At 34.4% G+C, this 27,156-nt stretch overlaps 1 protein-coding gene across 11 annotated transcripts in view; it reads left to right on the top strand.

Moving 5' to 3' along the window:
* Positions 1–27,156, top strand: part of CHD9 (chromodomain helicase DNA binding protein 9) — a 169,511-nt gene that overhangs the window by 76,455 nt on the left and 65,900 nt on the right. For 7 of the 11 annotated variants that reach the window (XM_037066319.1, XM_037066316.1, XM_037066317.1 and 4 more), the window contains 6 exons: positions 10,657–10,988; positions 20,853–20,964; positions 24,761–24,907; positions 25,965–26,033; positions 26,117–26,172; positions 26,820–26,937. In XM_037066319.1, coding sequence (XP_036922214.1) covers positions 10,657–10,988; positions 20,853–20,964; positions 24,761–24,907; positions 25,965–26,033; positions 26,117–26,172; positions 26,820–26,937 — 834 coding nt within the window. Of the gene's footprint in view, positions 1–8,816; positions 9,506–9,584; positions 9,868–10,656; positions 10,989–20,852; positions 20,965–21,653; positions 21,712–24,760; positions 24,908–25,964; positions 26,034–26,116; positions 26,173–26,819; positions 26,938–27,156 lie in introns of those variants that run through there. The other 4 variants (XM_037066321.1, XM_037066320.1, XM_037066322.1 and 1 more) reach the window with 4 other exon arrangements.

Below are 27,156 nucleotides of genomic sequence, written 5' to 3'. Positions count from 1 at the left end.
ATGATTTTGTTATATACTCCAATATTTTTACTTAATTGTTTTAATATTTATATAATATTATAAAATAATTTTTATATAATTTCAAGTTAAATCTATAAGTCATCTCAGATATTGGAATACTGCAGGAGTCAGTACATTTAAAAAATCAGGTAATATGATTTCCAAAGTGTTAATTATGTTTCATTTTGTAAAAATGCTATTAACTTTGCTGCACTATGTCATGTGCTTTCAGCACTTTCTTAATGTTACTCATGTGGTTGTATCACTTACTGAATTGAGACATAATGACTCAAAAGCTGAATTCATGAGTTTCTGTCATCAGACATGAGCTGTTTATGAAGGAGGGGAATTAGTAGTCTTCATCTTTGTTTTTGGCATTAGTCATTTGTTTCTCAGTTCCAGTGTTGGACAAAATAAATCTTTTAGAAGTCAGCTTTCAGATATAAGTCTCTTTGATAAAGTGGGGAAAGCGCTGGATTTGAAGTCAGGAGAACTGGGTTCGAGTTTTGACTCTATCATCTACTATCATAGTAGTCTTAGGCAAGTTACCTTCATCTCAGGCATTTTTCTCATCTGTATTATGTGTATATCTGTATTGCTGGTATGCTGATTAATAAAGATGATGATGAACAATGAATTTAAGAGTGCTTTATAAATTATAGTCAGTTCATTGTTTAATAATGAGTTTTTACTCTACGGTTTTGTTTTTGAAGCTTTAGAACTAGCAGGAGCTTTGTCCTTTAATCATTAATCAAGTTTTAAAAAGTTACCAGTTGTAGAGGCCCAGATTTAAAGTTTACATAGCTTTTTAGTGACATAGTCTAAAAAGGATTACCTAATCTTTTTCATTTTTTAAAATTCTTTTAAAAAAATCTTTAAAAATATTTTATTACCTGGCTGGCGTAGCTCAGTGGATTGAGCACAGGCCTGCGAACCAGAGGATTGCAGTTCAATTCCCAGTTAGGTAGGGCACATGCCTGGGTTGCAGGCTGGTTCCCTGCAGGCCAAATCCCAGCAGGGGATGCACAAAAGGCAACCATACATTGATGTTTCTCTCCCCCTCTCCCCTTCCCCTCTAAAGATAAATAAATAAAATATTTTAAAAAATATTTTATTAATTTTTAAAGATTTTTATTTATTTATCTTTAGAAAGGAAGAGAAGGAGAGAAATATCAGTGTATGGTTGCCTCCCATGTGTCCCCTGCCAGGAACTGGCCTGCAACCCAGGCATGTGCCCTGACTGGGAATCGAACCGCGTTTGTGTGTTTCGCAGGCCCGCACTCAATCCACTGAGCTACATCAGCCAGGGCTAAAAATGTTTTATTAATTTTTAGAGCAAGGGGAAATGAGGAAGAAAGAGAGGGAAAGAAACATTAATATGTGGTTGCCTGTCACTCACCCCACACTGGGGACATGGCCCGCACCCCAGGCATGTGCCCTGACTGGGAATTGAACCTGCAACCCTTTGATTTGCAGGCTGGCACTCAATCCACTGAACATTACCAGCCAGGGCTTAATTCTTTTCTTACATAAATGTTCTTAACTCACTTAGGATTGCCCTAACATTTGTGAGGCTCAGGAAAAGAGTACACATGGAAGCTCTTATACTATGTGTCAGAGTATTTAAATGTACAATATATGAAGTCAGCAAACTTTTAAATATGTTCTATCCTTCTTCCTTGACAAAGAGAAGCACTGGCTTGAATTTAGAATTCTTAGACTTTCTGGAATTCCGCATCCAGAGTGTGGCAGAAGTGGACCATTCAACATTGTTTCAACCTTGGTTCCACCTGCACCTCCTGGGGGGTCTCATGAACGCACCTGAACTTCTCAGTCTACATACCCAAGCTTCACCTTTTCCTCCCCATCTCTTTGGCCTAAGTGTGCACATACGGGCAATATGTGTTCCTTCCCAAATACGGACATCCTTGAGAGAAAAAACCTAGGGAATAGACCCTGGCAGTCTCTGCAAGTGATAGTGAGACAGTTTTATGTAGAGAGCTCATGTGTACCTGGAGCCTGTGCTAGGGGACCGCAGGGGCAGTACACCCTTTTATCACCAGGGAATGTGTGGCAGAGGAACCAGACCCTCTAAATTGTGCAGCCCAAAGAAGGGACCCCTCTCGCCTGATCTAAAGGAAGCTGCTTTCTTCTTAAGTAGTGGCCCAGATATGTGAAGTTAGTTGGTAAGAGCTGGTAATTTAGTGAGGGGTGTAGGTAGCCTGTCAGTGATGAGGAGAATGATTTTTCCGTCTATGGAAATCATTATCATTATCTAATCAATTAGATTCTGTTTCTACCAATTCAAATGTTGTTGATTTTTGAAATACTTTAGGAGTTTGTGGATGACTGTGTGGTTTAAAATAGTCTTGAAAACAAAGCTCTGTTCTTGGGATTCCAGACTTGAAAGTAATAATGTCCTGCTGATACACATTGTGTGTTGCAGTCAATGAGTTGTTAGTTACTGTGGCTGTTGATCAGGACAAACTATTTTTACTCCGTGTTTTTAATGAAAAATATTCAGTATCTGCAAAAGTATATAAAATGAAATAATAGTAAATAAATGTCCTTTTTACTTCAATAGTTGTTAACCTTTTGCCATATCTGCTTTATTTTTATTTATAGATAAATACATAGGTTTTGTTGATTTTTGGCTATATGATTTGAAGGTAAATTGGCAGTCATCATGAGAACTTAACTTCTAAACGCTTCATCATAGATCTCATAAGAATGAGGAGATTCTCTTTTAAAAAATTTTATTTATTTATCTTTAGAGAGGAAGGGAAGGAGAGGAGGAGAGAAATATCAGTGTATGGTTGCGTCTCCTGACTCCCCCGCTGGGAACTGGCCCGCAACCCAGGCATGTGCCCTGACTGTGAATCGAACCACGATTGTGTGGTTCGCAGGCCCGCGCTCAGTGCACTGAGCTACACCAGCCAGGGCTTTAGATTCTTTTAACATTATTACACTCAAGATAATAATTCCACATATCATCTAAAATCTAATTGATATGGTAGCTCCTCTTTATCCATAGTTTCACTTTCTACAGTTTCAGTTACCTGCAGTCATCCTTGGTCCAAAAATATTAAATAGGAAACTCCAGAAATAAGTACTGTATTTTGCCATGTATAACACACATTTTTGCCCAAATTTTTAAAAAGTATTTATTTATTTATCTTTCAAGGGGAAGAGAAGAAGAGAGGGAAAGAAATATCAATGTATGGTTACCTCTCGTGTGTCCCCTGCTGGGAACTGGCCTGCAACCCAGGCATGTGCCCTGACTGGGAATTGAACTGCGATCCTTAAGTTTGCAGGCCCGCGCTCAATCCACTGAGTGACACAGCCAGGGCTTGCCCAAATTTTTGAGGGGAAAAATGAGGGTATATATTATACATGGGTAGTACTAATTCCATATCTATATATAAATATTTTCAGTTCTTTTCTTTATTCTTATGAGTTAGAAGTATAACTCTAGAAAGCATTAATGATATCTGTATGCAAAACAATACCCTGGAATATGATAATTTGTTTTGTTTCTAAACATAAATAAATAATTGCATTAACAAATTAAAATGAAAGATTTTTTTCCCCTGGAATTTTGGGCCAAAAATATGGGTGCACATTATACATGGCAAAATCCGGTCATCCATACGTTTCAAATTGCACACCATTTTGAGCAGTACAATGAAATCTCTCTGGGGCTCACTCTGTCCCACCTGGGATGTGTATCACCCTGTGTCCAGCAAAGGTGAAACTCAAGTAAATGATGAAGCTGGGATTAGAACCCAGGGCTGGCTGACTCCAAAGCCCATTTCCTTAATCACACCATTATGTTGCAAATAGCTTTCAGTGCATTGGGTAATTTAGGGACTGATGAATTCAGTATATTTAGTGTTGTCAGTCAATAGGGCACTTGGGTGAGGTTTTGTGGTTTTAAAAATACACTTTTATTTGGACTCAAGAAATGAACTTTTGAACAATAGAGCATTGAAAAGCCACACAAACCGATATAAAATAGACAGTTAAATATTTCATATTTTTGTATCATGTATGGCCTTTTTATAAATAAAGAATTTGTCTTTATGTATTCAGATGCTTATTGAAATCACTTAGCAACCTTGATTCTAAAAATCTGATCCTGTTGCTTCTCTATCCGTAATCATTTACTGATTCCCTTGTTCCTTCAGTGTAAAGTCCAAATATCTTAGCGTGACTTATGACACTTTTGATCATCGAACCCATTGCCTTTCAGTCTTTATTGATTGTCATTCTCCTAACATACATCTAGTTTTCTTGTCATGCTAATCACCACTTCATCTGTAAATATTTCACTTTATGTATCTAATACACAATGATGTTGTATTTAAACAATTGCAAAATTAGTTTGTCACCTAGAAATAACAGTAATTCCTTCATAATCAAATATCCAGTCAAAGTTAAATTTTCCTTAGTAGCTTAATACATGTATTTTTACAGTTAATTTGTTGAGGTTGATATCAAAAGAAGGGCCAGATATTGCAGTTGATTGATAAGTATTTAAGTGTTCCTCTTTTGTCTCCCATTTTCTCTTAAGCCTCTTAAGACATTTAGTCTTCAGTCTGTTTTAATCTGTAGTTCCCCTTCTTTGTTTTGTTTCTTATAATTTTTTTTGCTAAAGAAACTAGTCATTTGTAGAGTCTCTCACATTGTGGATGTTGTGGATCAGATTCCCATGGTACCTCCTAACAAGTCCTTCTTTCTGTGTTTACTATAAGTCATATAACAAATTTTTATTTTAAAAAATACAGAACCTTTATGAATATCTACTGTTTTCTTGAACTGCTGCTCTGTGGTGATTAAGATAAAGGCAATACTTTTCATAGTATTACCTTTTTAATGTAAAATTCAAGATGTATGACACTAAAAAAATTAAGGTCCTGGTTATTTGCATGTAGTAACCTGGGTCCTGCCCGCATCACCAGGTGAAAGTAAGCCTTTTATTGTGAGCATGGCAGTTTACAGATGTGAAGAAAGTGAAGTAAAACAATCATTTCACGTTCATCAAAAACTGTGAAAGCATAGCTAAAGGTGAAACTCAGAATATGCTCTTGGATCAGTTTTTACCCCGATTTCTCTTTAAAAGTGAGTCTTTATTGGGAGGTTGTGGAGAAAAAATCATGTGCAATAAATAAAAACCAAAAGAAATCACCACACTAATGTTTCATACAATCCTGAAATTAAGTACAAATTTATTATTTTTGCAAGGTTGGTTTAATAAGAATTTTTAAGTAGGTAATTATGATTCTTCCTGAAGAGATTAAAACTAGCACACGGGCCTACTATGGACAATCTAAGGGAACTAAAATGCCTTATAAAGTTAGCTTTATAAAGTGTCAGATTACGATGAGATGCTCTGCTTTGGGCTGCATGCAGAGTGTTGACCCTGTCCTTTTACCACTGTTCTGGACACGCATCTTGCACGTTCTGGTGGTGTCTTTGTTTTCCAGCATCACCTCCCCTTCGTCTTCGTCTGCCAGCTCCTTCAACGTGGAGTTGGGGGTTTCACTGGTGCTTCTTTCTGTTACTTCCTCCGCACTGCGTGCTCGAGGCCTGCTGTTTCAGGTCTTTTTATGTGTTCTTCCAATGGAGCCTCCATCTACTTGGTCCCAGGCCTGGAGCCCAAACAGAGTCCAGTCTCCTGAGAAAGGTTGGGAGATTTTTAGCTACAATGCAGTTTGATCTATGGTGTTGAAAATTCCCTGTTCCGTGGTTTGTTCTTACTAAGGAATTATATCAGTTTTGTTATTTGAGACCTTTTATTCCTTAATATTGTGTGTTTTTTCCCCAACGGAGGAACCTGCGCTCTGTAGTAGTTGTGACCGTTCTCCCTTTGTTTTGGAAGTTTGTAGTTTCCACTTAACTCCACACACGGGTTATGCAATAATTTTAAGTATTTGTATAAAAGTACTTAAAATAGATGAATTCCTTATTATGCGAAGGTGGGTCAAGTATATGGGAAATTACTTCACCAAGAGGGAAGAGAATTGAGTCCCCACTCACATTTTAACACTTTTAATTTCTTGCTAGAAATTCTTTGCTCCCTTCTCTCATGAAGGGAGAGGAAAGCAGGTGGTATGAAAACTTTCTAATTTTGTAAGAGTTAACATTTATAAGGACTAGGTGCCATCCCTTTTCATTCTGTTCTGTTTTACTTTTATTTTAATTTTTTGTTTGTTTAAAAAAAGAGATTTATTTATTTATTTTTGGATAGATGGGAAGGGAGAGAGAAAGAAAGGGAAACATCAATGTGTGGTGGCCTCTTGTGTATCCTACACCAGGGACCCCCCAACCTGCATCCCAGGCCTTTGCCCTGACTGGAAATTGGACCAGTGACTCTTTGGTTTGCAGGCTGGCACTCAGTCGACTGAGCCACACCAGCCAAGTTCTGTTTCACTTTTTAATGCTAGTCTGGATCCACTAAATGTATATCATGTCTTGCTATTTGGTCATGACCTATGGTTTAAAAACACTTACACCGTAAATCCTTGAGTTTCCTCAATATTGAAATATGTCCCAGTCTTCCATATATTCCTCATGGTTGCTATCAAAATAATGAATTACATGGTACCATATTTACATTTTGCTATAGTTTCTTTTTCGTAGAAATTTTGGATGTGATATTAATATATGTACTTTTGCCTTCTTTTGTATTTTTCTTACTTAGCATATTCTTATTTGGCATATAGGTTCTTTGGGACCAGGGCCTTTCCTTTATTTTTCATTTTAAAAAAACTAGTATTTTGAGACTGACAAACTTACAGAAAAATCAAAAGTGAAATAAAAGAAATTCTCTCACTTTACAAAAAATTGGAGAGTAGAGTACAAGGCTTATAGTTCATCACCCCCAAAGACATTAACATATATTTTCTATGGATAAGGGAGATTATTTCCCTACACAACTACAGTGTAATCATAACAAGTGGGAAATTCATCAGGACTGTTGTGACTGAGAGGAGGAAAACAAAACTTAACTAAGTAGTTTTGACAGAATTTGATGAGTGCTTATATCTGGGGGAAAAAGAGAATGAAATGTAACACTGAAAAAACCTTTTTGTATGTTGTATGTATGTGTGAAATTGGGAAATAATCTACATTTAAAATGTCTAGTTACTTAACTCCTCCTCATTGTTGATGTTCTGTGGGAACATAGTTTTAAAATATTGTGTTCTAATGGAAGAAATATTTGACCATAGATTATTGTCTACTGTTAAGATTTAGAGTTAAATAAATGATCAGGATTTTGAGTCAACTGATAGAATCTATTGGAAAGCCTTACAGAAGTGAGCTATTTTAGAAATCGTTCTACATTCTGTGGATAGTGTCAGTGAATTAAGGGTTTTGAATGAGAACAGCTCAAATATCCACGTCATAAATTTCTGCCCTGACCTCTCTGAGGTTCCAGTCCCAAATTTCCAGTTACTAGAGCTCTCCACTTCCAACTTGGTGTGAAAAGAATTTAAACTTGCCATGCACACATACATGCCCTTTGTCAACTAGATTTCCTATTTCTTTTACCTTCTATGCCAATTGATACTTATTCTAGAAACCAAATATTGACTCTTCCTGTTCTTCAGACATACCCCTCTATATCTAGTTGATTTCTACATCTTGGAAAAGGAAAAATCTTAAATTTCATCCAGTCATTATTGCTAGTATCTCTGCAGTTTTGAGGAAGTCACTTTCTTCTGTGTTCAAATTAATCCTTGTAAACTATGGTATTTGAACTGAATGTGATAGAATGTTTAAGAGCATGCTTTCCATAATGAGGCTCTCTGCCTTTTTCTCCCTCTCATTTGAGGACATGTTCATTGATTTTTTTAGAGAAAGGGGAAGAGAGACAGAGAAAGAGAGAGAGGAACATTGATGTGAAGCAGAAACATTTATTGGTGGCCTCCTGCACAAGCCCGGAACTGGGATCAAACCCACAACCTAGGCCCGTGCCCTTAGGCAACCTAGGTGTATGGGACAAAGCTCCAACCCACTGAGCCATACCAGCCAGGGCATGTGACTCTGTTTGGGATCGTTGATGCCTAAAAAGAAATATTTAAAGGATTCTTTGATAAAGAGATACCAGATGACTTGTCTAGATGAAATGAAAAAATAGTATTAATAAAAGAGGTAAACTTAAATTGTGAAGCAGTAAAAATTATGTTTTGGCAGCTAAGGGCACTTCTTACTAAAATTGTCTCATTTTTATGGAAGAAAAAGTTGTGGACTTGCTACTTACTTACTTTCAGCAAGGAACTAAAGCTAAAATTTTTTTTTTTTTTTTTTTAGATTTTATTTATTTATTTATCTTTAGAGGGGAAGGAGAGAGGGAGAGAAACATCAATGTATGGTTGCCTTTTGTGCGTCCCCTGCTGGGAGTTAGCCTGCAAGGAACCAGCCTGCAACCCAGGCATGTGCCCTGACTGGGAAAAAGCTAAAATGTTATCTGAAAAAATTCAGCAGTTCAATTAAAATAAGAATGTGAGGAGTAAAGGTCAGAAAGATTTTATGAGATTTTTGTTTTAGGAAAATTAATTAATGTATTTAGGTTTAAGGAAAATTTCAACTGTAGTTATTAATTCCTTATAACAGCTCTCATGTATTCATTTAGAAATTATTTTCAGAATTTAAATGAAAAGAGTTTAATTTCTCTATTTTAAAATTAACACTGTTAGCTTATTGTTAGAAGAGTCATAAGAGACCTTATCTAATTTCTTAAAGAGAAGTCACTTGTTTTGTGTTCATTTGCATGACCTGCTTCTTAACCCTTCACTCACCTTCAGCTATTTTTATGTTTTGAATATTTTAGAGTATCATGGGGAAAAGTGTTGTTCTCCAGTAAAAATTGAGTTGGATTTGATTTTTTAATACTAATAGCTACATAAAGCCATTCCCCCACCATTTTAGTTTTCGGGTCATTTTTAAAAGTTAGGTTTTTAATGTGTATTTTTAAACACTTGGCTGCAGGAAATGGCAGAGTGAGGGTTAATGTGCTACATGGAGGGAAGAACAGTCCATTGGGGGTTAAATTGCAGAGTCTAATGGAATAATAACTGGTAGCACCATCTGCTGGCCTACTTCCGCAGAAGGAGTCAGTATTTTTAACGACATCTCTAATATTCATGCTGATGCATTTTGATGCTTTGTGCATTCATTTCTTTCTCTGCTTTGTTGGAATCTGGCTATCTGCTTATAGCTGTTGAGGGAACTCAGCTCTTTATGAGGTGTTTACAGCCTTTTTCGTATCTAAATAGGAAGAACAGTGGAGATAAACTTGCCAAGGCAGAAATATGTTGATCAATCACAATGTGTATTTGTGGAGGGTTGTACATCTCTTGGTTGCAGCTTGCTAAATAGGCCATTTAGGAATCTTCTTTCAATGCTTTTTTCTTGAGCACTGCCTGGGGTGGTGAAAAAGCAGAGGGCAAGCCTTTGTCTGACGCCAAAAATGTCTTCAGTGAAGAGGCCAAGAGGAAGGGTAAGTGAAAGCCTGAATGAGTGGGAGGAGGAGGGGTTCTTTGGGCTAAAAGGCTAATGGGATTGAATAACCTTCCTTATTACTGGCTGCTGCTGCGGGAGTCGTACTGCATCGCCATCTTGAGCTTGTTGCTGTTTTCTCGAGTCTTGGTTATTTGTTATAGCCTGTAGGCCTTAAGGTGGCATTTTAGTGAGCGATTCTAAGCCCTCCTTCCTTTCCCAGTGCTGCGGCACTGCTCTGAAACCTTTGATGAGGCAGGTATAGAAAAGATTTCCAGTGAAGCACACTGGAATCAGCATGAAAATGTGTTTGGAAATTCCTGGTGGTTTTTTCTTTTGCTATATTCAGAGGCATGTTTACGGGTAAGAACATAACAAAACTGTGATCCAAGTATATGTGGATGAATGCGTGTTTGAAAAGGGTATTCTTTTAAAAGGCTGTTGATTTGCTTCCTGTGATACTGCTAAAATATTAATAATTTTAACAGAAAACTGTAAAACTTGGGTTTTTTTTTTCAGAATTGCTTGAACAAAATAATTGTGATATAGAAAGAAAAAATACATTTAACTCTTTCACGGAAAAACTAAAACTTCTCTAATTTTAACTATGGGAATGTCTGTGTACTAACTAGCTATGTTGCTGCATAGATTGCACATTAAAATGATTTTAGTGAGTTCAGGTTCTAGTTCTTGTTCCTTGTAAAGCAGGGGCTTTATTCTAAAAATAATAAACTGTGAGGAGTAGTTATTCTATATTAAAATTGCTGTTTTCAATGTATTAATAATTTTCAGAGTTCTGGAGTGAAGAAGAAAGAGATCTTCTTTTAATTCCAAATATTTACAAGATAAAATTTGAATCAGTTGTATTTACAGGGCAGAATTTGAATCAACTAACTAATCAAGAATGCTATATCAGTGAATCTATATTGTCCTTCTTTAAACTTCATTTTTAATGGCAGTATTTGAGCTTTTGATTTTATACCTACACTAATTTCTAGACTAGCAAATGTTTTGATTTTAAATTTGTTACACTCATGTATTTTTGGTCATATATTTTACTTCCTTAACTCTAGTTTAAAATTTCCAGATGTTTATGTTAGTTGTTTTTACATACTCTGGTGTGTTGTATAAATAATATCTCGATTTCTCTAGCCTCCATCTTCCAAGAAGAATGATGGTTCTGGGACATATACTAAGTTGCAGAATACCCAGGTGAGGATCATGTCTGAGAAGAAGCAGAGAAAAAAAGTGGAATCAGAAAGCAAGCAAGAGAAAGCCAATCGTATAATATCAGAGGCCATAGCCAAAGCGAAGGAGCGTGGGGAGCGCAATATTCCACGAGTCATGAGCCCTGAAAACTTTCCTAGTGCTTCAGTTGAAGGAAGAGAGGAAAAGAGAGGTCGAAGGATGAAAGCTAAGCCAAAGGACAAAGAGAGCAAAAAAACAAGAACTTGTTCTAAGTTAAAAGAGAAGACAAAAATCAGGTAAGTTGTTGGAATCAAATTTAATTCCTTTGATTTGTGTGTGATGTGTTTACTTGGGAGTTTTCCGTTATTAGATTTATGTATACTCTGTTTCTTTTTTGAATGAATTAGGTAATATTCCAGGATCTACTAAATTTTACCATCCTGTGAACATAGCTTTTTTTTACACTAATATTACTAAACGGAGTTTAAAAGGAAAATGTATACACACACATGTATAAATAAAGCAGAAAAAGAGAAACTAACAAAACCAAACCACCCATATTGCTGTTCCAATTTCAAATGTACTTTCTTTACAGAACGTGCATTACATTTTTTGGTGAGATTATTTAACCGCTTAGTTGTACTCCACTGGGTACCTTATACTTGGAAATATGAGTTACAATATTTTCTCATAACCTTGGACTAAATGGAACGGCAAGAAAACTAAGACTCTTCTAGTCAATGATAAGCAGCCCTTTGCTCTTAGAGTCTTTCTGATTTAATTCATGTGATAAAGAGGCCAGGTGAGGGTCGATGGTCCAAGAGAGTTACAAGGACAAAGAGTTGCTCTAGGAGGCTACATTAGCCCTAGGTGTTTTTATTTGACAAATTATTTACTACATCTTCAAAAAATAAAATGTAATGTTATTTGTTCTATGTGTATGTTTGTTTTGCATGCAAGGGTAAAAATAACCTAAGGCCAGAATAGTTTAGAATTGTTTTTATAAGAATATTTGGTCATTTTGTAAGCTTTATATGAAATATTAGGGAAAGTATTTACTCTTCTTTTTTTCCATACAAGAAAGTACCCAATAAAGAAAGAGTTCCCCTGTAGTGAAAGTCTTCGTTTGCTTAAGAAGTTATTAGTACAGTATTTAGGTATTAAGAACTAAAACAGTTTTATAAAAGAAATTAATTCTCAGCATTTTAAATACAACCACTAAACTGAATTATATTGTTAGGTCCTGATGCCTTTCAGTCTAAACCATTAAATAACATGGTCTCTTTTGCAATAATATAGCAATAATTAATATTGTTGACTTTATATTTTACTTGTAGACAGCTAAAATGGAATTCGAAAGATAACTCTACTTCTTTTATATTTAAAGGTTTTGTTATGAAAATCTTATTTTTCCAATATTATATCTAATTTTAATTTATGAAACACCATATTTAATCTTTTAATGTATTGAAAGTTGGCATAATTAAAGTCAGATATAGAAAAAGTAGTGTACTTTTAAAAGGGTATTTAAAAACAACATAAAACAAGAGGAAATTTGTGGGTAAACTTTTTCAAGTTTAAATCGGAGGGTTGGGAGGATAGCTAGAGACAAAAGATAGCAAAAGTGAATTGGGTTCAAGAAAAAAATGTACATAAGGGAAATCAGAAATGATTAAAATAGTAGAGAAATGTGGGTTTTTGAAAGATGTAAATTGATATGGGAAGGAACAGTAATTTATTGCATTCGAGTATCTGATTCATTCTGTGATTTTTGTAGTTTTGCTAGAAATAGATTATTAACAAATTATTTTAATATTGCACAGCATTGATCAATTTAGTATTTGTTCCAGAAATAGCATTCTTGAGCAAATAAGGTGAAATTGTACTGGAAAGATAATATATTAATATTATTGATAATACATGCAATATATATGGGAAGATACTGAATAGTTGCTAAAAACTATTGTTTGATAGTATAGGATTTTCTGATAGAGGACTTTATAAATTGTAGGCAGGTAAGTACAATTGAAGCTTGCCTATAGGTTGCTATTAAGCTGTTAGAATAAAATAGTTCATTGATCATCTTTATCAGACAAAGGTTATTATCATTTTGGAGGAAAATGTATACTTGGAAATGAAATTCATATACAATCTAGAGTTGCTACATTAGTTGAAATATTTTATGTCTGTGCTTTCCAGTAAGCCACATTTTAAATTTTGAATTTGCCTAGTTTTTAATTTTTGTGTGAAGAGTCATCATTCAAATAGCTTAGTGGCATCATTTTGATTAGTAGCATTTTGTGATATAATAAATATTTTCTTATAAAATTTTGGATGAATTGGGCTGTTGATAATCTCAAATGACTGATATAAGGTAAAACTGAAGGGAATATATTCTGGAACTTAACCATCAATAATAATGTGAAAGATAAATTTTAAAAGTAAATTTATAAACAATAATATGGTTGATACAGAGAGTTGGTGTTTATTTAACTATATTTGATCTGGTGTACTCTAGAAAGACTGATCTGAAGAAAACCACTACTGCCTCTGTCACTTACAGATGAATGTCTTAACCACGCAGGGAGTAGAGGGCCCTTTGAAGGGTGCTTCGGTATGGTCCCGTTAACCCTGACAGCAGCCCTGTGAGTCAGATTGGGCAGCAGTGTGGCAGTGTGCTCACGTTCTTTGCCTGTGGAGCCAGTGCATTCGTTCAGTTCCAGTTTTGTTGTGTACAAGAATTGTGGCCTGGACAACCTCCTCAACCTTTAGTTTTTTGTACATGAAAATGGGGATGATGATAATACTTGCCTTGTAGTAGTAGTATTTTGAGGACAAAACAATTTAGTAACATTTAAAGCAAACAGAACAGTACCTATAATGCATTTAATAAATGTTAGCTATTGTTATTTTCTGAAAACATACATAGCATATAGCTGTTTAAGGAACAGTTATATGCTATGTATACAGCCACACCCCTTCTTCTAGCCTAAACTCTCACTTCTCTGCCTAGGTTCTCTTTTCATTAAAACTCTGTTTCTAAATAAGATTAGTTTAAAAAATTAGACAAACAAAAATAGTTGTTACTTGTTAAGAGGGGTAGTAAGTTAACTTTTTTTTTTAAGATTTATTTTTTGAGAGAGGGGAAGGGAGAGAGAAAGAGAAGGAGAGAAACATCTCGTGAGAGAGAACATTGATCCCTCGCTTCTCAAATGTGCCCTGACCGGGGTGGAACCCGCAACACAGACATGTGCCCTGACTGGGAATCCGGCTGGCGACCTTTCACCTTGCAGGATGATGCCGAGCCAACTGAGCCACACCAGTCAGGACAATAGGTCAACTTAATAATGGCTTTTTTTCATATGAGATTGCCTGGGTTTGTCACGTTAGCTGGAGTAGCATTTAGGACAGGAAAATTTTGTTTGAAATATACCTGGAGTTTGAAAGGATTGCCCATGGTTATGTGGAAGGGTGTGGGTTGAAATAGAAGTGGCAGGTGCCGAGTAAAGGCGTAGGAGAGGAAACAACTCTTTGCTACTTCAGTGTTTTCATGGTATGGCAGTCAGGTTCTTACAAGCTGCCTTTCGAGTGGAAGAGTGGGAATTTGTTAAGTAATCGTAGGTACGTAATAGGTGCTCCATGAACAGAGGGGAATGGATTTTATGGAATGAATGCGTGAATAAAGGAGTGAAAGTTTAAATATTAAAAGATAATAAATGGTTGAATTTGATTTGTTAAATAAAAAACATGCCAAGCTAATCCTTCATGAAACCACAAGGACATAAGAATTGTAGTTTAGTGATAGTAGAAAGTTCTAAAATTACATTTATTTCAAGAGTTCCAGTAGAATTATCTTAAGGCTCTATTCAGTGTTAAATTATGTAATAGAATATTACATGATGAAACCTTTTTAAATGTATGGTTTATAACTTTGACAGTTAAATTATGTTTCTATGTTATCAGTTAGAATTTACTTCTGTGTGTTATAGATTATCAGATATAGGTGGAATACTTTTGATTCTTAATGTTCTTGAGTCTCCATAAATTTAATCAGTAATAGTCCTTCATGATTAACATTTTTGTGAATTTATTGATAATTATTATATTTGTCATAGGAATGTTAGTTATCAGGTGCTGGTAGTAGCTTTTAAAGTAGAAGCATCTAAATAAGGAAATACTTGTCAAACCTAAGTAGAAATTCAGGATGTCATAAAGAAAAACAATGAAACATTAAATAATCTCAAAATTATATTGTACCCTTTCTTGCTGTAGTCTTTTTGAATCCCCAAGAGGGAAGAAGGAAGATAACACTTGTTAATTAGCTGGCATCATATATATACATATATCTGTGTGTGTGTTTCTTAAATGAAACTAACATGTATGTTCGCATGCATATGTATAGAGGGGCAGTTAGTCTTAATAAAATATAAGAGGAAAATAATGTAAACAAATAAACTCCGAGGGAAAAATAAGATGAATTCAGAAATTGGAAATTATCACTTTATAGTTCATGTTAATAAAGTAATAAATGAGATCCTGATCTCAAGTACTCAGGATAACAGGAATTTACTATTTGTTAGGATAAACTGTAAATGTAGTAGTTATTTAATTATTTCTTGGCATATGATTTAAAAAGCAGTTTGAACAATGTATGTACGTATGAATTTGTTATATATTTTTAATTATTAATAATATGCCATTAGTAGTCTGTATAAGTTCTATAATTTTTAAATTCCCAGCAGATAAAATGTTTCATTCACTTCATTCCTAACATTTAAACTTAAACTCAGTGAAAATCTGAAACAGAGAGGAGGAAATAAGGTGACTAATGGTAATGGGACAAAATATAATAAAGATGATATATTTAAAAAATATAAAAAGAAAATCTGAAACATTCATCTACAGAAAGTACTGACATATACATTATTAATATAAATTTAATTAAGATTTATAGTTCTATTTTTAAGATGCATGCCTTTACATAAATTCTATTCGTAAGGTTTCTCATTAGCAAACAATGTGTTTTATTTCTTTGAATCTAAGATGCCATTGATTATAAGACAATTATTTTATTTGTTACCAATAAAGAAAAAATATTACCAACTAACACCGTGGTATATTGTTGATTATTAGATGAATTTTGATATTATAGGTGTTCATATGTGGAAAAATGTATATATTAGAAGCATGAGGTGAAAAGTATTTGATTTTAATGTTCCTATTTGTCAACAGTTTTTAACATAAACACCATTTTCTGTTTTAAAGAAGAAATGTTTTTAAGAATAAAAAATAAACTTCATATTGAATGTCAACTGTAATTGAAAAAATAAAATTGAATAATTCTGCTGATAAATATATTGAGTATGATTAATCCTCAGCAACTTTATATGAAACAACTAAGTGAATTCAACTTTTTGAAAAAAAAATTATGTCCACCCTTAAACAGGAAGTAATTTATAATCCAAGTTACCAAAATTAACATTATACTTACAATATAATGTTAATTTCACAAATTTAAGGTTAACTACAATACAGAGCTTTTTAAAAACTTCATTGCTTTTTCCAGATGAGTTTAAGCTGGAGTCTGAGTTGAACCTGAAGCAGGAGTAATCTTCCCAAATTAAATGATTTTTTTTTAAGTTTTAATTTGATAACTTCCAAAATAGTCCCCCATATTTTTCACTTGGCTTGCAAACAAAGAAATTATAATGTGCATGTATTTTTGGTTGTTCCTTCACTTATGATCAATTGGATGCATTAATTACAACAAATGGACTAATTGGATAAGATTCATTGTTTGTCCAGTTATTGCAATGAGAAGATCAACAGGGCACAATTACAGAGTGACAGTGTGAACTGCAGCTTGTTATGCAGACTCTACTAATAACATGGGCAGGAGTTAGATGAGGTCATAAATTACATCTGAAAATCAAATACTGATATCAAGTATAAACATAGAGGTTTTCTGGTGCCTTAGACTTGTCAGATGAATTCACATTTCAATTTATAGTTAGTTTGAAATTATTATCCTTTGCTGTCTGACACAGGCGTGTTTCGAAATTTAGCTGTTTTAGTAGCTTGGACTTGTTTGACTGAAGTTTGCCAACATATCCCTTCAGTGTTTTAACAACAAACCAGAATTGCATGAAGCCTTTATTATTAATACAGGCTGTATTGCATTTTTGCTTTACTTTGGTGATATTTCTAGGAATAGTAAACTATTGCTTTATTTCAAGAATATATCTATGAAATTTTAGTTTCATTTATAATAAAATTGTATTAGAATTAACATAGTAAGCTTGTGATCTATGATGGGAGAATGGGATGTTTTTTGGTAATTTGGTATTTTACTTATAGGTTGGTTTTTTTATTTTTGCATCATCTGATTTCCTTCGGTTAGCATTTATGGCTAACATCTGTCATTGTACAGGCAATAGAGATTTCTGGTTCAAAAGTTAGGTAAACTTTCACTTTAATTTACTAAAAGATAATATAGTTTCATGTTTTTCTTCATTCAACCATATCAGTGTCTATTGACTCGTTTAACTATAGTGTCATTTTAAAATTAGTAGATTTTAAATGCAGTACAGAGGTTATCTGTCATGGAAAGGTATACTTGGAACTTATATCATCTTACTAACTAATTTCACCCAAATAAATTTAATTTAAAAATAATCAAATACAATAGACAAAAATAAAGTCAGTAAGATATGTTGGAAATAGTAGACTAGGAATCAAGAGACCATGTTGTCTTTTACTAAATTGGTGACTTTGATAGTTTATTTTGTCTTTTAGGGAGGAAGTTTTTCTACTAGTTTAATGTCCCTAATACCTGCCTTGCCTATTCCAGAGTTTTTCTTAGGATTAACCGAGATACTTTGATAGTAGGCAGAAGCACTTTGATATTTTAACTGTTCTGTAAATAATAGTTTTATTATCCTGAATGTTTGTTCCTAGAGTATTCTACACTAACCATCCTGATCAAATTGTTCTCAAATCTTACGGTGCCTCAGAATCCGTTAGAAGTCCAGTTGGGTCTCACCTGCTACGTCACCTAAGAATTGGGAGGCAAAGGAATGTGGCCTTGGAGTGGTCTGGGGCCAGCTTGCTTCTTCCTTCAGGCTCCAGGAAGAGCAACCATCCCTCATAGAAAGAAAAAAAAGAAGAATAGATTAAATTAAATTGCCCAGGGACAGTATACAAAGAGGGAAGAAGGCTGGAGACAGATCCTTGAGAAATACCAGTTTAAGTATTGTCAAGGATTGAATCCTGCTGAAAACCAGCATACTAAAAGAAGGTGGAGAAAGGAGCCAGAGAAGTTTACTAAGAACCAGAAGAATAAATACAGTGTCATGGAGCCAAGGGTACAGAGAAGGAAAAAGGGATTAGTTATATGTTAGTAAATAAAAATTTAAATCTCCTTTGGATTTAGCGTTACAAAAGTCAGGTATGGCCTTAGACCTGAGGAGTTTTCGGTTTTGGAGAGAGGTATTGATTTCTACCTCTATTCTTACTATCAGTGTGACTTTGAACAAGGTATTTAACTTCTCTGAGCCCCAGTTTCCTCTTCTGATATAAAATAGTATTATTTACCTTTCAGATTATAGATTGTAAAGTTCAGGTTTAGTGGGTTGAGAAATGAAACTGAAACAGTTAGTAGAGAAAACTTTTTGACAGCTATGGATAAGATGGAGGAAGAACAAGATCATGTGGTATCTAATAATAGATATGACCTCAAGGGAGATTGCCATTTTAAGAAGGAAACCAGAGTAAGGACAGGACCAGAAGAGGGAAGGAATGGCCAATGAAAGTGGTCAGAGGGAATGAAGCATAACTGTGGTTGGTTCCTTAATATCATTTCATGATATCTCTTTGTACTTTTATTTCCTGCTTCTAACATGAGCTGTATTTTTACCCTTTATTTACTTTGTTCACATGCTCAAAAGGATGCAGGCGAGGCACCAAGTAAGAATTAAATCTGTTAAAGGCGGTAATTATACCAATACACCAATAACCTGAGAATAAATCATTCTAGAATTTTTTCTTTTCTCACATGTAGTCATCTAGTCAGTAACCAAGTCCTACTTGTTCTGCTTCCAAAATAAAAAATCGTGTCTTCTTTTTAGTACTTCACCATGGCCTTATCACGCACTCTTTGTCACTCACTGAAATTGTCCTCTGTTTAATCCATGGTTTCCCTGCCTTGCATTTCACTTCCTTCTAGGTGTCTTGCTCTCTTGTTTAAGATTCTTTCCCCTCCACCAGTTCTATTGAGATATAATTGACACATAACATTGTGTTAATTTAAGGTGTACAATATTTGATATATGTATATTGTGAAATTGTATACCATCATAAGTTTAGTAAACATCATGTCATTTAGTTGAAAATTTTTTCTTGTGATAACTTTTAAGATTTACTGTCTTAGCAACTTTCAAATATACAGTATAGTATCGTTAACTATAGTTTCACCCCCAGAACTTCCTCTTTGAAAATCTCATATTTTTCACTTGCTCTATTTTTTTTTAAACTCATTCGATGGTATCGTGGTGCCATTTGTTATTAGTGGTCACATGACAGATTCTTCTTAAATTCTTGCCCTGTGGAGCTTGAAAGCTAGCCATCAAGCAAAACATTAACTCCTTGCGTGTCATTCAAGGCCTTCTGTGATCTTCACCCTGTGCTGATGATCATCTCTCTGTTTCCTTCCTTGTGCAGTGCTCTCCGTGTTCCTGGCCTGCTATCCTCCTGCACATTCTCATTCTTCTCCGGTATCCCCGTACCCAGGATGTACCCTGTTCCTTTTCTTACTACCTGTTGGACTCCTTGTTATCATTCAGATCTCAGACTTCACCTTTTCTCTGAAGCCTCCTTTAGTCTTCAGTAAACATGAGCACTTCTTCCTTTATGTTTACATTACATTCAGTGCTAAGTTCCATTTTGGCGTTTTAACTGTGATTGTATTCTAACAATAAGGTTAGGAACTGTGTCCACTTTCTCTTCAAAATCTAGAACCGAGGAAAGTGCCTGGAATATAATAATTAGACATAGTGATCATTAGTTGAGAAGTTGCTATGTGTCATGACTTTCCTAACTTGTGCCATACATATCCCCCTTAATTCTCAATGGTGCAGGGAGCTGCCGTAATGCCCTCTTTTCCAGGCAAGGAAACTAAGGCTAAAAGAGATCAAGTAATTTGCTCAGTGTCTGACAGATAGGTAAACGGTGGAATCTGGTTTTAAGTCTTTGTACCATGTAGTTTCAAGCTCATTGTCTTAACTTCCAAGTTTTCTTACATAAGTATATAATAATCATTGAAAATTCTGAGCTTTCAGTGTTTAGAATATGGATAATCTAAAATAGAATTTACATGACTAGCAATTAGCATGGTTTGTGAATAGCATGATACTTGAAGATCATGTCCTCTCATCTGTTGAACCACATTCGGAAATTCAGGAGCTCTGAACTTATACCTCTGATCAGGAGCAAAAAATGAGAAAAACTCTTGTTGTTTTAGACATTTGTACATCATGTGTATGTGTAATGTGTAAATATCAATGTACGTATATATACCTGTACACATATATGAGAAAGACAAACAGGCAAACTGTTAATAGAAAAAAAATAAAGTTCTTACTCCTTAGGAATTTATAGTCTATCCAGGATAAGCCTTATGTAAATGAAATTATTAAAGAACAACTAGTTTTTAAAGTGTTTTATGGAAGGGAAAAATCACTATGGGGAATAGGTGGGATTTGAAGACATTAAACATAATCTGAATTTAGCAAGAGGTGGAAGGGATAAACCCTCATTTCAAATCTACAAGATAATAAAATAAATAATTTTCATTATTAAGTTATATGAACTTACATTTCCTCCTGTGAAAAATAATCTTCAGCCTAAGAAACAAGTGATAGAACTTGACCACCTTTCTATGCTTAGAAGTGCATCAGTGAAATATTAATTAGTGTTGGCTCCAGTAGAACACAGCTTTGTCTTGATAATGTCATTATGGATTTTATGATAATTATCACCTTTGGTTGAACATTTAAGTGATATAAAATGATGTATCATGGCAATGCTTATCAGGGCAATCTCAATTTGACTAAAAATGAAAAAATGTGAAAATATCTTACTATGTACTCTTCTTGTCGGAACAGCAAACTCATAATTACATTGGGTAAGAAACAAAAAAGAAAGAACGAGTCTTCAGATGAAATATCTGATGCAGAGCAGATGCCACAGCGTACATGCAAAGAGGAAGACTCTCAAGTGAGTATTCCATTTCTTTTCTGAGATGAAGCACTAGTAGAATTATTTAGATAGCATAATACTGCTTTATAGGTATTTATACTGTAGCTTAGTAGTAAAAATACATTTTATTGTGTAGCAGAACTTAATGTGATAGCATGACTACCATACGCTCCTAGCAGTATTACTATAGAATATTAGATCTGGGGTGAACTTACATATCCTCTCATACCCCTCATTTTTAAGATAATGAAACTGAAGCCCAGAGAGTTTGAGTAGTAATCCAGAGTCCCCACTGGCTTTGAGCATGGAGAAGTATCTGGTGATATCCTGTACTTAGAGTGATTTTGAAAGAACTTACTGATGGAGATACTAATTTTAAAAATCACCTATAAATGATAAAGCAACTGAATTGAATCAATCATAATTCCTTTGGTCTTCTGTCAAAGAGAAAAATAAACATTTATATTAAAAATCCCTTAATGTAGACAAAAATACTGTGCTTTTTGCTTTTTGTTTTTTTGAATAGGTGGATATTTAAAATAACCTTGTAAAGTTATAAAAATATACAGATAGTGAAGGTCATAATAATTCAGGCCACCCTCTGCTCTGTCATAATTAAAGAGTTACTCTCGGCCGTAGGGGTGGTGGCAGTTGTCGAAGTCCGGGGCCAGAAAGCCCCTGAATGGCCTTTCTTCTTCCTCATGCAGCTTCTTATCCAATGGGGGAGTAGGGGCTCCCGGCTCCCGGGCTGCTGCGAGAGTTGAGGTAAGGGCAGTGACCGGAGCTCCTAATATGTACATGGCCTGGCCTTTTCTTCGTGTGTTCTCCTTAACTTAGGTAAACATAGTGTACTTATTCAACACGGCAAAGTTTAGTTTGGTTTTTACTGGAATGATGCTGGCCATTTTTCCATTATGTACTTACCAAGCAGTGAAACAGGAGAACAGGCTAACGATGCGCACATTTCTTCCATACCTTTCACTAGAATGTTAGTTTCCTTTGATATGCGTTGCTTTAACACGGAAAAATGAAATGGGAAAGGAAGGAACTATCTTTTAATAAACACTTACAAATCTATATTTTTGCTGTATTGAAATGTATCATTATATAAATGATGGAGAGATTCATATAGCTTTCAACCAGTGGGTTTGAAGGCTTAAAAAATAATTCGAGTTTAAGGTTTGGAGTCAGGTGGAAATCCAAAAATATAAACATGGTATTTAACTTTTTTACCTTTAATCTCAATACAGAGTACTTCAGCAGTCTGACCATATCTAGACTTATTTTAAAGTCCCGAGCAGAGTGTATTAGGGTTATAGGAAACAAGTAATGTGATATCATAATTGAGTCATTTAAAAGCAGAATGTTCCTGAACTCTTATGTAAAGGACTATAGACTCATCTGTTGTAACCATTAAGACATAAGAAAAAAGCTAGAGAAAAGAAATTTGAAGAAAGAATTTGTCATTATTTTAAATTGTGGTTTGAAAAAATTATGGAGGAAGAAAGCTAGAAAAATGACATCAGCCAAAAGTGTGGACATAACTTAGTTTTTATATTTTTAAAGCAGTAGGACTGTTGTAGGACAAAGAGACATGATTGAGAGTGACACCTTGTTTGGGTTTACCTGTTACACCACTGTGTAATCTAGTGTAATATAATTTACCATAAAATCAGCTATAGTCTTATAACTGAGACATGTTCTTTTAGACTAATGAAGTCTTCATAGGATTAGAGAGCAGTTTATAATAAAGTGGCCCTCATTCTGTGTTGGGAGAAATTACCTGGATGTGTACTTCTGTTAGTTCAATGGGTTCTTCCAGGCCACTCATGTACTGTTTGCTAAAGACGAAGTGAGGCATTTCACAGTACTAACACGTGCATCATAAGTGACTAGAAAGGAAACTAATGCTGAAAATTCCTGATAGAACCTTCTAAAAGTATACTGAATTATACTCAAACTTCATTATTTAGAAGGCTTGTGCCTAGTGAGACATAACATTGGTGATACATGTTATTGTTAGAATAATAAATGTCACTTTGGTTATTAATTAAAACTATTCTTTTTAAAAAAATTTTATTAGTTTTAGAGAGAGGGGAAGGGAAGAAGAAAGAGAGGGAGGGAAACATCAGTGTGTGGTCCCCTCTCATGTGCGCCCCCCAATGGGGACCCAGCCTGCAACCCAGGTATATGCCCCAACTGGGAATCGAACCAGCAACCCCCTGGTTCACAAACCAGCACCCAATCAACTGAGCCACACCAGCCAGGGCAATTAAAACTATTCTTGAACATTAAGAACTGTATTATGCCCATAATAGAAGTCTAAACATTCCTTTAGACTGCTATTAAATTAGAGATCCTTAGAATTCCCCCCCACCCCACCCCAGGAAATAATAAATAGATCTTTCACAGCAGGTTGTGGGAAAATTGAGTTTCTAGAAGTTCTTGTCTCTGATATTAACAGAAGTGGTACTTTGAGTTTTGAAATGTAAATAAATGCCTTCTTGGCCAGAAGGGGGTGATAGAGGCACAGAGTTGCCTACTGCTTTTGGCTGAGCTAACTCACCGCATTGGTTGCTCTTTCTCTAAATGTAGCACTGAAGAGAAAGAGGCAGAGGCATGCTAAAGGCCACTGGATACAAATAAGTTTGTCCCTAAACTGCTCATGATTCAGCCATTTTTGTCATGGCTATGAGAGTATGAAAGACCTACCAAACTGAAGACATTGTCAGAAATTGAAAGGAGAGCAGATGGTATATTTACTGGTTATATTTTGGGAGGCTATCGTGGAAATTACTAAATATACAAAAGAAAATGGAATAGAAAAAGGAAGAAGGGGTATAGATTTACCAAATATTGGGCAGTAGAGAAGTTGGCTGAGATGCCTCTACCCACAAGATTTGGGGGAGAAAAAAATGATGAACCTAAGTCCTTTGGGATTTTCATGTCAATGTACGAGTTTGTTTTTATAGCGGGAACCTCAGTTATTAGATATTTAGGGAGGTAAGTAAAGCCATGCATATTTGATACCTAATTTAAAATTACTTAAATTATTTAAGAATTGTGTTACTACGTGTAATATTTATTTAAAGGTTTATTTCTGTTTTGAATAGTGATGTTCCTTATTGTTAAGGAAAGGTAGTAAAGTTAGTAAAACACTGGTTCCTCTTTCATTCACATTTAATTAATTTGTAGACTTACTACTTAATTATTTTGTGTATTTTAAAAAACATGTTATATTGTTTTGTTTTATTCTGTTTTAAATGTAACTTCATTAGTTTTGTGGCAAATATGTAATTTCTTCTTCTAGTTTTATGCCCTGAATTATTTAACCAGTATTCATCTAATGGACATTTTAAGGTTTTAAAAAAACTGTGGAAGTATTAATAGTTAAATATATGTGTTGCCCGAGGTATGAAATAGTTAAATAAATTGATACCTTTTTATTCTTCTTAATCATAGTTTAAAAAGAAAAGTAATAAAGTAATTACTAATTACTAATAAAATATATTTTGCCTAAGCTGTGACAGTTAAGTAAAATAAAATCTTTTGATACTTAACAGTTTCTAAAGAAAAGCAGTGAAGATAGTACTGATCCTCATTATTTGAAACTTTGGGAAGTAAATCTAAACATTGTAAGCCTGTGGCAAAGGGCAAATGATAATCACGCTTTAATTAAATGAAAGAATGAGGAAAGATGGATACAGTGTACAATTTTGACAATTTAATGTACAAAACTGCCACACTGGAGTGATTGCTTTAAACTCTTGCTGTTAAAATGTCCTATATATATTATCCTCATGGTTCATTACAGAAAAGAAGATCAAATCGACAAATTAAAAGGAAAAAATATGCAGAAGACGGAGAGGGGAAACAATCTGAAGAAGAAGTTAAGGGCTCTATGAAGATAAAAAAGAATTCAGCTCCTTTGCCTGGTGAACAGCCTTTACAATTATTTGTGGTAAGACACCTTTGGGATTATGACTATAAGATATTTGAAACCAACAAACTCTTTAAAATACTTTCATTATTTTTCCTCCTAAAACCCACTTTGGCTTTTCCTCCTGGATTTCTTTTTTTTTTTTTTTAAAGATTTTATGTATTTATTTTTCGAGAGAGGGGAAGGGAAGGAGAAAGAGAGGGAGAGAAACATCAGTATGTGGTTGCCTCTCTCATGTCTCCTACTGGGGACTTGGTCTGCAACCCAGGCATGTGCCCTGACTAGGAATCGAACCTACAGCCTTTTGATTTGCAGGCCCACGTTCAATCCAGTGAGCTACATCAGCCAGGGCTTGGATTTCTTATTGTAGTTAACAGAAGCATTAATCATTCAAATCAGAAAACTAGGGATTATTGCACCTCTCAAATATATGCAGACTATTTCTAAGTTAGAAGCCTGATTATAGTACATTTCTTCTAAAAACTCTAATAGTTTCCTGAGTCTTACAAAAATAACTGCCTTCTTAATATAGCATATAAAATGCTTTGTGTGGATTTTCTAGCCATATCTTCTGCCACTCCTTTACAAGTAATTTGTCCACTGGATTTATGAACATAGTAACTGAATGCCCTGTTTTGACCCCTCTGTTATTGCATGTGCATTGTCCTTCTTGTATAATTTTTTGAATGTCTCTTATTTGGATTGTGCAAAACCACAGTCTGCTGAGTGATGTGGCACCTTGGGCAGGTACTTACCTTCTCTGTGCCTGAGCTTCCTTCCAAATCTTTAAAACGACGATGATAGCACCTACCTTATCGTGTAGTTGCAAGGGTTAAATTAGTTAATATACACAAAGTGCTTAGACTAATGCTTATTACATTAAAAAGCACAATATGTTCACTCTGATGATCCAGATAGTGTTGAGGACAGTAACAATAATTTATGTTTCTGTTTGTGTATTCTCATGTGTGCTGCCCGGCATATGTGCTATGTTTTTTGAATTTTCATGTTTCCATAGACAGATGAGGTGAAACCTAAAGGCATTTTAAGAATGTGCCGTTATTTTCTCCCCCTATAGGAGAATCCAAGTGAAGAAGATGCTGCAATTGTGGACAAAATATTATCTTTTAGAATTGTGAAAAAGGAAGTAAGTGATGGTACATTACATTTTATACTTTGTATTCAATGGTCTGATAATAAAAGTTATAATTGATTATTTTATTTTCTTAGATATCACCTGGAGTGATGATTGATACAGAAGAATTTTTTGTAAAATACAAGAATTAGTAAGTATTTCAGTTAGAAAAATAATGGAAAGATACTGATTTAAGTATAAATTAATATAATATTTATATTAAGTTAAATTTATTTTGATCTGCATTGTAAAAGTTTTATTTATTATTTCATGAAATTAAACATTAACAATGAGAAGACTAAAAATTTTTTATGTTAAAGGTGAATTATTTTTCAGAACACAATTAACATCAAAATGCAGGAATCTATAAAATGTGCTTTTACAAATTATAGAACATTATTTGTTATGTTTTGTTATATTGTATTTTTGAACTTTTCAAAGTTCTGTTATTTCAGTGAAAATTATTTAAATAAAATTACATTGGTTTCAAAACAAGTCAGCTTTCTGATCATGCCAAAGCCATTACAATGAAGAAATGTGAATCACATCTTGTTACCTGTGTGAGTCAGTGTTCTATTCCATTAATAGCAAGTTGCAAACCTTAAACTACAGTCTAAGACTAGGTCTCTTTAGGATATAGTGGTCACCGTGTCTATTGACGTTAAATGAAATGATGACCTACATATTGTAAAGTGGAAGATACGGTTTTCCATTGAAAATTATGATTAGAAATAAAGCTAAGAAAAACAAAACATGTTTTCTATATTATTCTAATTGTTGCCTTTATGAAAATTGTAGCTCTTATCTTCACTGTGAATGGGCCACAGAGCAGCAACTTTTGAAAGATAAACGGATCCAGCAGAAAATCAAACGATTCAAACTGAGACAAGCACAAAGATCACACTTTTTTGCAGACGTAAGAAAAATAAATAAATGAGACTATTAAGTGCTCAATTCTGAATATATGTAGTATATTTATCAAAACTTTAAGTATTATTCGTATTGTTTCTTAAGCTATAAACTTGGATACTGACTCATATGCTATTTACATATAGTATTTTCCTTTCCTCAAATTTAGCTTGAAGAGTAGTTGAAACGGGAACACAGATAGTTCATAATATTTTATATTAGCATG

The sequence above is a fragment of the Sturnira hondurensis genome, unplaced genomic scaffold (genome assembly GCF_014824575.4).
Source record: "Sturnira hondurensis isolate 20B ecotype Veracruz unplaced genomic scaffold, ASM1482457v3 Scaffold0016617, whole genome shotgun sequence".
Classification (NCBI taxonomy): domain Eukaryota; kingdom Metazoa; phylum Chordata; class Mammalia; order Chiroptera; family Phyllostomidae; genus Sturnira; species Sturnira hondurensis.
This window is presented reverse-complemented; position numbering and strand designations above follow the sequence as displayed.